Source organism: Ceratotherium simum, chromosome 2 (genome assembly GCF_057802395.1).
Source record: "Ceratotherium simum simum isolate JZ-2026a chromosome 2, ASM5780239v1, whole genome shotgun sequence".
NCBI classification, from domain to species: Eukaryota; Metazoa; Chordata; class Mammalia; order Perissodactyla; family Rhinocerotidae; genus Ceratotherium; species Ceratotherium simum.
The window spans coordinates 29,832,125-29,848,533 of record NC_141901.1 but is presented as its reverse complement, the minus strand read 5'-3'; the positions used below and the strand labels follow the sequence as shown (position 1 = coordinate 29,848,533).

The window sequence follows — 16,409 nt, the reverse complement described above, 5'->3', positions numbered from 1 at the left end:
AATTGAAAATAGAACTACCTTATGATCCAGCAGTCCCACTGCTGGGTATATATTGAAAGGAAATAAAAACAGGATCTTGAAGAGATATCTGCATTCCTATGTTCATGCATTGTTAATAACAAAGCCAAGCTATGGAAGCAACCTAAGTGAACATTGGTGGATGAAGGAAGAAAGAAAATGTGGTATGATATTATTCAGCCTTAAAAGAAAAGGAAGTCCTGCCATTTGGCACATAATGGATGAACCTGGAGGACATTATACTAAGTAAAATAAGACCGACAGACACAGAAAGAAAAATATTGTATGATCTCACTTATATGTGGAATTTCGAAAAGTTGAACTCTTAGAAACAGAGAGTAGAAGAGTGGTTACCAGGGACTGGTGGTTGGGGACTTGGAGAGATGTTGGTTAAATGGAATGTTCATTTATAAGATGAATAAGTGCTGGAGACTTAATGTACAGTATGGTGACTATAGTTAATACCACTATACTGTATACTTGAAATTTGCTAAGAGAGTAGATCTGAAGTGTTCTCACCACAAAAAAAAGGGTAACCATGTGAGGTGATGAATATGTTAATTAGTTTGACTGGGGTAACCATTTCATCGTGTGTATGTCTATCAAAACATCACATTGTACACATGAAATATATACAATTTTTATTTTCAGTCATACCTCGATAACACTGGGGGAAAAAATCCTGTTATGCAGAATATCAGAACTAAGCTCAGACACAGCTTGTGATATGAGTGCCTGAATCAGAGACTATAGATTTCACCTCTCTGATTAGTTGTAAAAGTCTCTGTAAATGTTGCAAATATTTGCTACTCTTTCTCCCGATTTCTGCTTCTCATTCTCCTCAGTGTTTTTATAGAATTTTGTTTGTTTGCTATGAATTTATTCCATGTATTTTTGATAGTTTTACTAGAACACAAAATTATGTACATTTCCTAACTTCTATTACTCCCTCTTTTTCTCTCCATGGCACCCTCCATATCCCAAAAATACCCTCAATAATACCTGAAATAACTTGTTACCTCATTATCCATGATTCTATAGAATGTGATCCTAGTGGAAATGGTTTCTGATGATGACATTTGTTCATTGTTTACTTTTCTAGATCATTTGAAGAGAGAATTTTTCCTGCCTGTGCTTTACATGCAAAGCAAAAAATTTGCCAATTGCAAATAGCTGACAAATTGTGTGTTTACTATAGACAGAGGCCTAGGAGAACTTGGTGTAACTGAGAACATTTTTCATATCATATAAATTAAATATACACTTCCAAAGCAGACTTTCACACAAACCACCTCATTTGAAATATGTTGAATAATCTCTAATTTTGCCAAAATACTCATGCATGAGAAATTTGGAAATTATTAGATAATTCACTGCATTAGTTTAGTTTGAATTGAGGGATAAACACTTTCACATGGCCCAGTCTCTTAATTGGTGTGTGTCACTGTTAGCCTATAATATAGTAATGATCATGGGATTATCCTTTAACAATGACCAAAGCGAGAGCAAAGAGGAGAAGAACTGCATAGACACATTTAAGCCAAAATGGCACCGAGTACAGAGGCTGGTTATAGGTGAGGACGCGAGTCCTCAGGGGCTTGATGATACGCTGTCTCTGGGTCAAGGTGGATCCCGGGGCCCCAGCCCACTTCCCTGGACCCTGTAGGCGGTACTGGTAAGGTGTGCATGGTCCAAAGAAAACTTCCATAAACAGCTTTGGATCCCACAGGAAGAGTGAGAATAGGTGGGGTTTCACTCCTATTTCAGAGGCAATTTCATCCATGTAATCCACATACTTCACTCTGAGCTTATTACAAGGATTACTCAGCAATCTGAAGCCAGAAGGAAAAAAAATCAGAAACAAGTCAGATGACAACCTCCGTGCCTCCATGCACAATTTCCTCTAAAACACTGGTAGAACTAACATGAGGGGATAATCTATGGGGAAAAGAATTAATAGCTATTAATGATTTCTCCAAAAAGAGAGATAAAATGAGTTTTCTTGTTTTCAATGATCATGGTCTCAGTGGTTTCTAATGAAATATTCTTTCAGTGTATTTTTCCCCCTCAAATCCTTCCAAGGATCTCAAATACTAACAGGTGTGTTTCAGAAGGTTTTTGTGTTATTAATGATATTCTTTTCCTAAATCCTGTACTTTGGCCCTGCATTTGATTCTCCCTCAGGATGTAATCTCATTTGGGTAAATCGGTGGTGAGGAATATGATATATGAGTTGCACACGCCAGTTATTTAGGTATGTGTGACATTAATTTGATTGTAAGTATTACTGAAATGAAATTCCTGGCACACCGGCTAAAACCAAAGTTACTGGATAACTGACTCTTCTTAGGATGAAGCTTTTTGATCTTAAAGAACATGCTGTGACGTTCACATTGTAGATTGTCAACAGATGTTTGTTGAATAGAAGTAAATTACATTCCCAACCACAATGGTTGCGAATAATTTTTCTTTAAGAAGATTTGGCACAAATTACAAGTTTCTGACCTCAAGTTAGAATTTTAATCGACTTCTGTATGATTTGCCAACTTATGTCTCACATTGATGTATCTTTCCAACTCCTTAAAAGAGTGCAACAATTCTTCATTCCATTTTACATTTTCACATGCTTTACATACCTAAGGCTATGATACGACTAAATTTATAGTTGTATGCTATACCTAGTGTTCCATGAGCTTTAAACAAAATTCTGAAGTTTCCATGTTGGAGCATTCTGCATCCATTCCATCCCATAAACATTGCATACATGATATTATGCTTAAGAGGAAATGAAAAAGTGGATAATTTGAGATCACCTCTAGCCAAAACGATTCAGATTCTAGGATGAGAAAAATATAGAGCAGCAGCAGCTCCTCTTAAACACTTTCAATTGACTTTCACCAAAAAGAAAGTCTCTTACTCTTTGTCCAACTTTTTTTCCTTCTTCTTTACATCAGCCATCATGACACTCATCGAAGGTAGTTCGTTCAATCCTAGGAAACAAATTCTGAATGTGAACATGGCTTTCTTATCGAGAAGATGTGGTTTCAGGAAGAAATGGACACCCTGAGAGTCAGTTGGGTAGAAAACATCATGAGTGAGGCAGCACAAGAGTCGGGGAGACGGATCCAGATGTTGCTCTGGAACGCCCCGCACCTCCATCAGGCGCACATGCCTTACAGTGCACAGACATATCCTTTAATGAGATCACGTCTTGATTAGCAAACCTCACAGCCCACAAAGACAGATGGAATGAAGGCAGTCACATTCAACTGACAAACCACAAAGTAGTGCGTGTGTAGTCCCATCACCAGAGTGTTCACCTGGCTCTCCTTTAAACAGTAAGTTAAATTTACTCATTTATGTTATGACTTGGTTTACAAGTGTATATTGTAGCTACTAGTGGTGACTCAATGTCTCCTGATTGTTTTCATTGAGCAGAGATTTGTTCTTAATTTTCCATCTTAACTCATGGAAGGCACCTTCCTACAATTCTCCTTCATTTCTTTGATGGGTGACACCCTGTATTTTGAGAAACACAGAATGTTCCAGGAAAATAGGGGAAAATTTTTAAAGGAGAAGCAAACAAATGAGCAGAATTATTACAAAGTGATTGGCCTCATTTCCTAAAGGTAGGTTTTGAATCTATCTTCATGAATTCATTCTCAATCTTAGAATTAATGATACAATAGACAATAATAATAAAGAATTACAATAACAGTGGCTAATCTTCATTCATTCAGTCAATAGTTATTGAAGGCCTACAAAAGTCAAGGTGCTTAATTGTTAATTCTTACCATCCTGCAAAGTACGTGTAAGTTTTCCCATTTATATAAATGAGGAAATTGTGGTCGTCAAGTAACATATCAACATCAAGCAGTCAGTACATGGAGGAGCTGGGTTTTAATCCCAGGATTATTTGATTACAAAGCTCTGGCTCTTTTAATTGTGCTGTGATACTATTCAGTTACTCTGTGACTCTCACATAATTCTTATAACTCACATAATTCACAGTTTGTAGTTTTGTGGCTTTGCTTGTCCTCTTTATATCTTGAACCTGAGAGACAGGCTAAAAATGCTCCCTTCAATTTAGGCTCATTCCAGAACGATCCTTGCAACATCAGAAAGAAAGATAACTTATTTTCCATCTATACTTTAGATTGAGATCTTTCCTCTACTGCCCTCAGTTCCTATACTATACACCTCCATGAAGTATTCTAAAGAATTATTTGCCAATAAATTGTCATTTGATGAAAGCTTAAGGTGGTAGTTTTTTAATCTCCATTTTTATACAAGAATCTTAAAGATTAAATAGCTATCAAACACTGAAGTAACAAATCAGGTGGCAGAATTTCAAATACTATACAGGTTAGCTTCAAATATGTTTTATAGCAGAAGACCTTTGCAATGCCTCTGAAGTCACACCACCTGGATGGCCATCTTTTCTAAATGTGCGTAAAGTCAACACATACCCCTGAAGACACGAACAGCCCATCGGCTCTGGAGTTCTGATGTGGGAATGGTGGCTCCCAGTGGTTGGAGGATGCCAATGATAGCTAATGTTGGTTTCTCTAGCTGAGGAGGGAAAACAAATTTAAACATGGAGCACTGGCTGTCCAGAACTGCTGAATCATTTTCCAAAAAGGGGAAAGAGAAAGTATATCCTGTGGCGAAGACAACAACATCAAGGTCCTCTTCTGTGCCATCTTCAAAGATGGCCGATGTCTCCGTGAACTCTCTAACATTTGGTTTTATCAGAACTCTTCCAGAAATTATGTGGTTGGGTAGATCATCCCCGAAAGTAGCTTGATGGCTTAGATAGCTGAAGAATAAAAATTGAAATTCAGGAAAATTAATATAAATCTTTTTGGAAAGGAGTTGAGCTAAGAAAATACTTAAAATACTTTTTAGGTGAGCCAGAAAAATGAAAGATCTACATTTTTGTTTTGTAAAAGATTTCTTTTCCTCATAACTTTTTCTGAATTATTTACTGAATACACATTCTGTATTTATCAGAATGCCAATAATATTTATTTAATGCTTACTATATGCAAAGAGAAGATTTTAAAATCTGGTATATAAGTTTATAGCAGTGATATATTGATATCTAACTTTTTAAAAATAGTTTTATGGGGAGAGGTTTTTAAAAGAAATTGACAGAGTGTTCATATTGGAACAGGACAATCAGATTATACCTGATTTGCATTTTATTTTGAGAACCTACCTATCATTTTTATAAATTTTGTAAACATTATTTGACTTTAACACTGTTAATAGCCTGCTTGTTACCCCCTTGACTCCCTACAATTTCTCCTATACTCAGCAGCCTGAATGATCCTTTTAAAACGTAAAATTATTCCCCAATGGGTTTCTATTTCCACCAAAATAAAATTCAAGGTTATTACTATGCCCTAGTCCTAAAAATCCGTATGATCTGGCCCCTGCCATAATATATCAGAACCCTGCTTGATCATAGTAGGAACTCAAAAATATTCATTAAATTTATCTAAGCCGTACAGATAGTCTGTTTTATGCGTTTCCCATCTATATCTCACAACAGATAGGCAAATAGGGATTGCATTTTAACAACATAAAAAAAGAAAGAGAAAAGACTTAACTACCCCAAGACCATATGACAGGTAAATACCAGAAATTTGCTAAGACTGGGCTGGTGATGGCAGATCCTGTGTTCTTTCTATGTATAGGTGGATATGTATATATATATATAACTAAAATATCTTTTTTTACCAACGAAGACAAAATAAATTTATCATCCATGATTTTAATAAAATATTTTAACTAACATATATTTATATTCTTTATACTTGGGTGAATATATATTCAGCTAAAGAGAAAATAGTTTTCCTTATATTTCCTAACATTTTAAGCAAAGCTTTATTCTATTAACACCATGTTTGTATTAATCATATGATGTTTATGTTCATATTTGTCCCATATTTTACTCTTCCACTTCATGGGTGTTTCCTGATAGTTTTTATTCCAGTATTCAGTGAAATCCAGTCGTCCGTTCCTCACACCCATGATATCTGCAGATTTCTACTATGTCTTCAAGTGGCAGACCTTCAGTCCACCTTCATCATTTTCACTGTCTTTCTCAGATATTTCTGATTCCATTACGTATGTCCAGAATAGATCACTCACATTTCAGATGCAGACAAATCATGTTTTCATAGAAAAGTTGGGTAATCTTCCTGTACTTATTTCCAGCAGACATCCTATTGAGTCTTAGCACTTTTGAGTTTTGGGGCATGGGAGTTGATAGATTCATTCTTTTAATTCACATACTTACTACCCATGTAAAAAGGAGCACACAGAAGGGCTCAGATAATATTTGTTGGCTTACTACTCTCAACACTGTTGACCATTCCCTTCCTGAAATGTTCTCCTTCCTATTTCCCTGTCCTCGTTACAAGTTCTCCTACTTCTCTGCTTGTACTTTCTTTCTCAGTGTTTCTAATGGCTACTCTTCTTCAGCTTTTCCTTTAACATTTGGGATCCCTTAGCTTCTGATCTAGACCTTCTTTTTTTCCCCCTAGATCATTGTTTCTTAAGCCAGCATGGGGTGGGGAGCGAGTTCATGCAGGCATGTGTGTGTGCGTGCAAGGGAGAATACCAGAAGTGCCTGTTCAAACTTCACCAGTCTCCCTCCTCCCACTTCTGACAGTCACACCCTCCACCACTGAGACTCTGATATACCTCCCCACGGCTGATGACTCCAAGTCTAACCTCTACTTTGAGTTTCAGAATCATCTATCACAATGCCTGTCGTGTATCTCTGTTGGCATACCTCACAAGTATCCCAAATACAGATTTCTAAAGTTTAAATCATCAACCAGCCTCCCCATACCTTCCAAAGTTGCTTTGCTTCTGAATTCCTTAGCTTTATAGGATGGTACACTCTCTACTCAGTCATTCAAGCTAGAAACTGGATGTCAGTGTATAATTATGTTTTTTATTTTCTGTATTTTTTGATGTTTCGACATCTTAAAAAGCTTGCTGGCTGGGGAGAGGCTGCCCCTCTCAGGGCTAGCCAATTCTTAGAGATAGCAAAGGGCTCTGCCAGGAGCAAACCAGCCAATCCCAGTCCATTGCCCCAACCAACTCCTTATCTAATTCTCACACACCAAGCCAGTATTTCCCCTGCCCTGAATCATCCCAGGCCAGGAACCAGGCAACTAGAGGCCACTCCACTAGGCCAAGCCAACCAAAATTATTCCAACTAGCCAATTCTAAACTGTTTACCCTGCCTTGCCTTTACCATGGAAACCCCACTAAAGGCTCTGGCCTCAGCTTTTTCCCTTGCCCCTCTTCTCTTTGACCAAACATGGTGCTCCTATGTGGCCCTGCATGGTCTGGCATGTCCCCTTCTCTCAGGAAATGTAAGTAATAAATTCTTCTTTCAATGGCATTACCTCTCCATGTCACCACTTACTCACCTCCATAAATTAAAATCCTATGACTATAATTTTAACACAGTCAGAAAACTAATTGTATAATAAAACAATGCAAATTCTTGAACGTTGACTATGTGCTGGCTACTAGTATAGGCTATACATGTAGTATTTTCCTCTTTAATGCTCACAACATTCCTCTGAGTTGGTGCTAATGTTATCCCTATTTTATATGTAAGGAAGGTGAGGGACAAACAGTTAATTAAATCTGACAGTATCACACAGCTAGTAAGTGATGAAGCCAGAATTCAAACCTCAGCTGTCTGGATCCAGAGTTCTAGTAAAGGCAAAGAAAGCATGTGTTGCATCTCAAAGGACTCCTCTCTCCCTGAAGTGCCCCATCTTATTGCTGGAATCTTACCAGATTCCTGATTCATTCTTTTAGCCTGGACAAATGGAGTTGATTTTTATGATATACTATACCACCCGCTGCTTGTCCACCATCTGAAACTCTCAGTCTAAAGAAGAGGTGAAGAGTAGCCTGAAAACATGAAGGGTGGGGACAGATGAAGCCGCCACCATCTCCTGAAATTCAATCACTTCCTCTAAGTGAGTGAGTACAATGGTGCAAAGAAACATGAGAAAGGAAATGATGATTAACATTCTCCTAAAATAGCTGAAGTCTATTTTCAAGGTAGTAAAACATGAACTGTAAACCACCCCTATGCTCCAAGGCTGACCTGCTGACTCCAAAAGGCAGAGGCAAAATTATTTTTTTTAAATCCTGGAACATACCTGTGTTGAGGTAGCAAACCATAAATGTCATGGTTAAATCGAGCGTTTAATCTATTCTCTCCCAATCTGTTGATTAAGAATGTAGGGTAAAATTTGTTGAGGACAGTGTTAAAACGAGTGGAGAGAACAGTGTCCATAGGCATCCCATAATCCCAGACCTGGCTCCAAATCCATGCACCCCGCCTTGTGCTGAGAAACACCTAGGAGAGAATGCAAATAATTGAAAAAGACATGCCTCACGATATAACAGTTTCCTTTCACAGCATCCTTTTTTCAGTTCTTCAGATAGCTCTCACTTGACTTATGAGGAGAAATGGATAAGAACTCTCTTGCCTTTTTACCATGAAGAGTTCCTCTGTTCTCAAAGACAGGTAGACCAACAGATACAGTCACACACAGTCAGACATCTGACTTGTTGCTTATAGCCCCAGAGATCTCCCCAAGCCTTCCTCTGGATTTCACTCACTATCCCTTTTGAGTCTTCTCCAAAGTAGTGTTTGATGCCTGCAATCTCTTAAATTCCAAATTTTGGAAAAACACAATGATGCAAGAAACTAGAGCTCAACAAATTGACGCATAAGATTCCATCCATCTACTAATTACAGTATTACAATATCTGGAACACTTAGTTAATCTGTATCTCTAGAAATCTAAATATAGAAGGAATCAGAGTCGGGAGATAGAGTAAAGCGTCATGTTAATGAAAAATGAAGGGATTCAATAAATGGTTTTCTGGTATGTTCATTTCTTTAATTCTTGGCTGAGCTAATGAAGCCTCCACACTCTGGTAAAAATAAACAATATGGCAGCCACTACAATTTGAAATATTTATTTTTATTCCATTCTCAATTTTTTTTGGAATGGATTACCAAGATGTCTCCTGAGAAAACTGGTGTGAAGAGATAATTACAGTCAGTGTTGAGGCCGTGTGTGGATGCACACTACACACACTTCATGAGATTCCCACATCTCAGAGGGCAGTGGGCAGCTTGCGCTTCAGGAAAGAGAATTTTGGAAACCAAACCTGTGCAGCTACATGACTGAGCTTGATCGCCAAATCAGCTCCAGAATTTCCAATGCCGACCACAGCGATCTTCTTCCCCCTGAATTTCTCTGGGCTCTTGTATTCCCTACTGTGGATGTATTGACCTGTGAACCTCTTGATTCCTGTGGGCAAGAACAGAATTGCTCAAGCCTTGGCCATTACTTTATTTTATTTTGGTAACTGCTGGCATCGTCTAAAGCTTATTACTGAACTCAAAGGCCTATTTTAAATCCTATTTAAACCTCTCGTTTGCTGGCCTGCTGACGCTGGTCTGTGGACTATGCCTGTCTAACATTGTCAGACAAAATGAATCCTCCTAAAGTTTGGTTCTAGACCATAAATACTACGGTCAAACAAAATCCTAAGGTTTCTGAGAAACTCCGGTATCTCATTTCTTCCTCCTTTTTACTTATCTATACACTGCCAAACCTTCAAAGAGGAGCTTGGCTCCTATTTAAGTCATACACCTTCCTTGTCTGTCATCCTTGTTATTTACAACCACTGTTGTGGACCCAATTCCCTGCCTTGCTTTCCCAACTCAAGCTGCATCTCTGTCTACCTTGTTTCCATCTCTTCCTGGGCCCAGTACACCCTTCCTGCTGTGCATTATTCACTCTGCTTTCCTACTGGGGACAAATGCTCCAACATCTCCCATGGGCTCTGAAGCTGAGATGATGTAGCAACTTCCTATTTTTGCCTAAAAATTTGCTCTGACTAAAACAGAAACCTTCTATGGCAAAGCTATAAAAGCTGGTTGATTTTGCAACATTTCATCTTTTAAACCACATAGGGGCCTGCACATATGGCTTTGTTTGCTCCTACTCCGACGATGGACAGCTCTACTCAGTCCTGATTCTGGTTCAGTCTTTGCCCTGTTCTTTTTTCTCTACAGAATCTGCTCCAAAACTTCAGCTTTGCCCTGGAGGTTGTTCTTCGATCCTCACCTAGTGAACTCCCGGCATGGATCTAATTGTTTCCAATCACCATCCTGGCCAAATTCAATTGTCCATCAAATTTCCGACTGCAGCTATTTCAATGGAAATATGGAAATCATTTAACCTAGCTCATAGGAATGATATAAGGATCCCTTAAAATTGCTTAAATTCCTACTTAATCCCTTAAAAGTACTTCCTATGACATAGTAAGTACTTGAAAAATAAGTTAAATGGTCTTCTTTGAATGTGTTCAATCCCCCACATCCTCTCCCATTTTCAATGAACATCACGACCTTGTCACCTTGTGGCCTCCTCAATCTTCCTCCCTCATACGGGCAGAATCAGCTCTTCCTGCAGCCTTCCCTATCCCAGGAAATGGCAACTTTATGGCTCGGGCTGACAACATGAGAGTTATCCTTGACGTCTCTCTTTTTATCACATCTCATTTCTGGTCCATCAGCAAATTCTGTCATCTCCTTGTTCAAACTATATTCAGGATCCAAGCACCTCTTTATATCTCTACTGCCACCATCCTGATCCAAACCACCAAGATTTCTCACCTGAATTAGTGCAAATCCTCCCCGCTACGGTCTCCCTGCTTCCACGTTTCTCACCTCCTTCCCCAACTATTCTCAACACAGTAGCTAAAGTGATTGGAGCATGCCACTCCTCTGCTCACAATCTCCCAACAGCTCCCATTTCACTCAAAGTCAAAGCCAGAGTCCAAACAATGGCCTTTGAGGCCCTTCTTGATCTGACCCACCAATCACTCTCTGACATCATCTCCTTCCTACTCTTTCTTCTGCTCCTCCCACACTGTACCTGTCAGTCACACTTCAACCTCAGGGCCTTTGCACTTGCCCTTCCTTCTGCACAGTGTGCTTTCCCCAATATCTGCATCACTTCCTCAACTTCTTTTGGTATTTGTTCAAATGTCCCTTTCTCACTGAAGCCTTGCCTGGCCACCTTATCTAATATTGTATCACAACGCTCTATGCCTAAAATACCTCCCCCTTCCCTGTTAAATGTTTCTCTTCACAGTTATCACCTGCCACACATTTGTCCCATTTGTGTCTGTCTCCATATACTGTCATGCACACTCTTTGGAGATGGAGGTTTTACCTGTTTTCTTCTCTGCTGAGCTTCTGGCATATAGTTGGTGCTCCATAAGTATTTCTTGAACAAATGTTGAACAAATAAATCCAGGAATACTTAAATCTCTAATGAACTAACTGACTAACTAATAGACCTCTCTTGACCAATTTTAACCTTCTCTGCCTTCTCATACACTGGAAAACAGACACTCACAGCAATGAAAGTGGGAGGAGCCCAGCATCTCCTAAGAACCTTGAAGGAGTCTCAGGTTCAACCTTCTTTGAGAAGATTGAGTATACATCCTGCTTCTAGAGATAAACAGGGAGATCCTGTGCAGGTAAATTATTCCTGCACGGTTCCTTATACGCAGGGTGCTTAAGCTTCCAAATAGTAAACAATAGCATTGCGGTCTCTTCCAAGATGTGTAGTGACACTAGCACATAGCTATTTATATTATCATGCTATACATACACATTCGGCACAAAGTTAAATCTTAATATATTTTCTGTAGCTTTGATCTTACTATTTACTCCAAACTATTACCAGCACGAAACAATTCTCACATTTTACCTTCCAATTGTGGCAAATGTAGTACTTCTCATCTAAAACATCCCAGAACTGGTGGGGATACGATATTAGTAATTTTTATTCCCAATTTTATAGCATTATGTATTATCTGAATGAAACTTGAAAGAGCGTGCATTACTTTATAAACAGAAAAGATAATATTTATTTAACAAATAAAGTAACTTTCAGAGTTATGAACTTTCTTCAAAAATAATAACTGCCTCAGTGATAAAACCCCAGAACATTCATGCCTTAGCATTCAGTATGACATACCTGGAAAGTTATGAAGTGGCAAGAAGGGATCTGTACAAAGGCCACTACACACCATAACGCCATCAAAGACATAGCATTTCTGCTTCCCTTCAGCCTCGACCACAACGTCCCACTGTCCTGTGCAAGAGAAGTTGGAGCGCTTCCTCACACTGCACACCTTCGACTGGGAATGAGACAAACGCAGACTTGTGACCACTCTTCCTGGTTGCCCTCCTGTCCAAGAACTCAGTGAATAAGGTTGGGTATAGCTACTCTCCTCTGAGGTTTTGTGAAAGAGTTCCTTTATTACTAGTTTCCCTACCAGGCTCTTTTACGTAGAGACATAGCCCAGTTTGTTCCCAACTGTGGTCCTGAATGTGGTTAGTGGTGAGCCAACAGCAGGTGCACAGTCTGGCCTTTCAGCCAATCCACCATCCTTTTTTCCAGAAGGAGGTGAGGAGAGGAGTTCTTGCTTACTTCACTGGAGATGTATGCAAAGCTAACCTTTAAGACTGAATGGATGCCTTTCTGCACTTTGCCCTGGCCTGGCTCTCGACTCTACTCAGAGGGTTCCACATGTGCCGAGTGTTCTCTGCTTTACTTACCAGAAACTGGATGTGCTTCATAAGGCCAAGGTGTTTGACGTACATCCTGAGGTACTCCATGATTTTGGAATTGGGCAAGTAGCTGGGGAAATGATCAGGGAAGGGATAATCACTGTAGGCTGTCATCTCCTTCGAAGTGTTGCTGGTGATATATTTATACATACTTGGCCTGCCAGCCTTAGCCTTCTCCTACCAAGGAAAGAAGGACACCCACTGTCTTTTAGCATACAGGAGTAACAGTTAAAAAATAAATCCCTTTATTTGTCAAATTATGAGGCTCCTGGAATAAATTCTTTCAAAGAAACTAAAGTGGCTTTTCCATTAACTTCGCTGAGAGATGACACACCTTGTGGTAAATTGTTTAAAGGAGTAAACAATTTTGTTGGGGAACAAACAGAAGAACATGAAAAGAAGGTGGAAAGAACATGAAAAGAGAAAAGTATGTAGAACATCAGAGAGTGAAAATGAGGAGCGTTGGGGCTGCCTCTCTGCCCACAGAGCTTGGTGAGGTCAGAGTCCTGGACTGAGGGGTGACCACAGAGTCCTGGGTGGAGGATATCCAAGAAGTCTGGGCTGTTGTAGTGACTGACAGAAAAGAAGAAAGAGTGTAATTACAGTAGACTTTCTTTTTTCCCTTTTTTTAATTGGCATTCTTTTCTAATTACAAAAGCAGCACGTTTATTACAATTTTATAGAAAACTATAGAGAAGAATATCACTCATGATGATCACTTTAAGAGTTTTGGTGTATATCTTTCCAGTCTTAGTCTCTCAGTCTTTCAGTATCTATTTTTCTATATGTTATCTACTTAGCTATACACATACAGATGGGTATACAGTATTTCAGCACTTTATAGTACTTTATTGTTTATAAAGAGTTTTTCATATACATTACCTATTTCAATCCTGTGAAGCACATTATTATCCTCATTTTTCAAGTGATAACAACAGCCAGTCCAACATATAATATCTGTTATGTACATTAGCAGCCGTTCCCGATTTTTGTTTAAACTAAGACTAGATATCTAAGTAATTTAAAGCTAAGAAAAAAAACACACCACTACTGAAAATATGTTATTTTCTCCTAGAAGAATTTATTAAACTCCTAAAATATAATCATTTTAATATATGTACACATAAAACACAATTTGGGGAGTTTTAATATTTTTTCTGTATCTCATGTGTAATGCTAGTGAAATAAAGGATCAGTAATGCATTCACTATGAATATTCTAAACTCAAAGCCAGGAAATATGAAATTTAATTCCTGCTAAAGTATATCAACTTTAAGAACAGATCAAAGCATGTCTTTTCTTCTTCAAAATGAACAACATTGTTTATTAATAAAGCCCATCATATTAAGACACTCATACACAAAAATACCACTCCTAATAAGGATAATCTCTGTACATATGATCAGCATTTTTTATAAGTGAAAGCTTAAAATATGGGCATCACTAGTGAAATCAGCGATTTGATGTGGTCTTTGAGATGTATCATTGCATGGCTTGGACAAGGAGTCTGACATCAAATCATTTTCTAAATTTATTTCTTTACCTGTAAATAAGTACTTGCCTACCTTACAGCGTTGTTGTAGAGACCAAGTAATGTACATAAAATGCTTGAAAAACCCTACACAGGAAATCAACAATTGCACTCTCACTCCTATCAAAAGTGATCGGAGCAATAGTGGATGTGTGCACAGGGTGCTGTGGACATCAGGCTAGAAGGCTGGTGAAGCTTTCCTGGAGACATGTGTGTATCAGTCAGGGTTCAACCAGAAACATGGAAACTACTCTCAGTACTTGAAACAGGGAATGTAATGCAGGGAATTGGTCACACAGGTAATGAAAGACCTGAAAAGCCAATGAGCTATTGGTGAGACATCCCAGAGATTAGCAAAAGCAGGCAGCCACCACCTCTAGGCTACGTGTACAGTTAAGAGTTGGTATGCTTTCTCTTTCCTTCTTTTCCCCTCCATGGCAACCTTGGAGGCCGTGTGGTCCAGGGGTATAACTATAAATTGGAAAAGGGCCACTTAACCACATCTGACTATGATGCAGGCCAGAAACTGGTTATTGTGCTAAGCTCTTGAGATTTCAAAGTTTCTCTGTGGGACGGGTAGTGTTAGTTGCCCTGACTAACACATGTATCCTATTGGGCTGAAGATAAAAATCTAAAGGTCATGTATTAGCACACATGTGGTAGCTGAAGCCAAGGGAGGATAAGGAGCTATCCTACGGAACTTGCAAAAAGGTAAAAGACCAGAAGACTGAGAATAGAGCTATCATCAGCCACATTTAGAGGCCAAGTGGAAAAGTATTGAGAAAGAAAAGAGAATGAAATCACAGAAGCTAGGGACAAGTGCTTTAAAAAGGAGTTTGTTTGTAACATTATTAGATCTCCTTGAGAAAGCAAGAAAGTTCGGGGCATAAAGTCCATTCGATTTGACAACTTTGATTGGTAACAGCAGTGAGAGCTGCTTTCAGAAAGTGCTGAGATTCCCATCATGTAGCAATGGTGGAGACATGAACAGAGAGCAAGCACACATTTCTCCTCCAAGGAGCTAGACTCTGAAAGGAAGAAGGACTGACTGAACATCATCCTTGGGGCGAAGGAAAGAGTGAGATTTAACACACAGGTGTAGGTACTAATAAAAATTACAACTATTATGCTGGTAATTGAAGGATAAATTGGTGCTGTAATCCTTGCATTCCTATGTCCTGGATATGGAAAAAATGTCATCACACATATAGAAGCATAAATCTACTCAAACTTACCTCATATCTCCACACTCCTCCAATGTCATCACTTCCTTCAAAGTGGGTGGGCTCCAGTCCCTCCTCCAGACAGACCTTAATGGCACCGAAGCCACTGATACCGGCACCAATCACTGCAATTCTTTTTCCCGGCACTGCGTCCTGTCTCAGGAAACTTATTAGTATAAAATCCGATCTTTATTGCCATGTAATGTTTTTCTATAATGCAAGACTAGTTTTTTTTTCTAAAATTGCTAGTCAATGCATTTAAGGAATATCCTACTCAAAGCTGTTAAGCCATTCAAAGGCTCTCTGAGTGACAGAAAATCCTACCTTAGACTGTCTCATTTTCAAGTACAAAGTAGCTTGTTTTAAAAAAAGGTTTGACTTCTAAAATTTTCCTACCCGTATGACTTAAGTTTTACCTTTATTTGATAGCTTTCTTCTACCTAATATATTTATACACACACACACACACACACTCACACATGCCCTGAAAAATCTCTTCACACACAGATTTTGCCCAATCTGACTTTTAATTCCTTCCACTACTATTATCTGCTTGTTGGAACACTCATACTGGGTACTTTTCCACAGTTTACTTTATTTAGGCCAGAGAATCTCTACTTTTGCCCCATGATAGGGTTTGAAGTAGAGAAAAAAAGAAAACCCCAACTGAGCATTTCATCCTGTATCAGTCATTACACTCTCCTTGGGGCAGAGTGTGAGCTATGTCAATTTAAGTGGTCTTTAGAAAAGTAGTCCAACTGCCTTCACACCAGAGATAATATCCTACCACTCATGCATTCAGTAAATATTTGCTGGGTACCATCTATGTGCCAAACACTTCCTTAGTGGGACAGATACAGCTGGGAACAGCAGACACAGTTCCTAGTGATGTAGAGACTAACAAATAAGTAGTAAGCCAGAT

The 16,409-nt window shown here is 38.8% G+C and overlaps 1 protein-coding gene across 1 annotated transcript in view; it reads right to left on the bottom strand.

Annotated features, from left to right (window-relative positions):
* Nucleotides 1-1,495: 1,495 nt before the first annotated feature.
* The window catches only part of LOC147917798 (flavin-containing monooxygenase 5-like), a 28,840-nt gene continuing 13,926 nt past the window's right edge, over nt 1,496-16,409 (bottom strand). The window contains exons 2-9 of the mRNA XM_087436607.1: nt 15,500-15,640; nt 12,722-12,910; nt 12,138-12,300; nt 9,247-9,389; nt 8,223-8,422; nt 4,488-4,837; nt 2,936-3,008; nt 1,496-1,850 (exon numbers count right to left, since the gene is read on the bottom strand). Of these exons, the coding sequence (XP_087292733.1) occupies nt 1,496-1,850; nt 2,936-3,008; nt 4,488-4,837; nt 8,223-8,422; nt 9,247-9,389; nt 12,138-12,300; nt 12,722-12,910; nt 15,500-15,640 (1,614 nt within the window). The remainder of the gene's footprint in view (nt 1,851-2,935; nt 3,009-4,487; nt 4,838-8,222; nt 8,423-9,246; nt 9,390-12,137; nt 12,301-12,721; nt 12,911-15,499; nt 15,641-16,409) is intronic.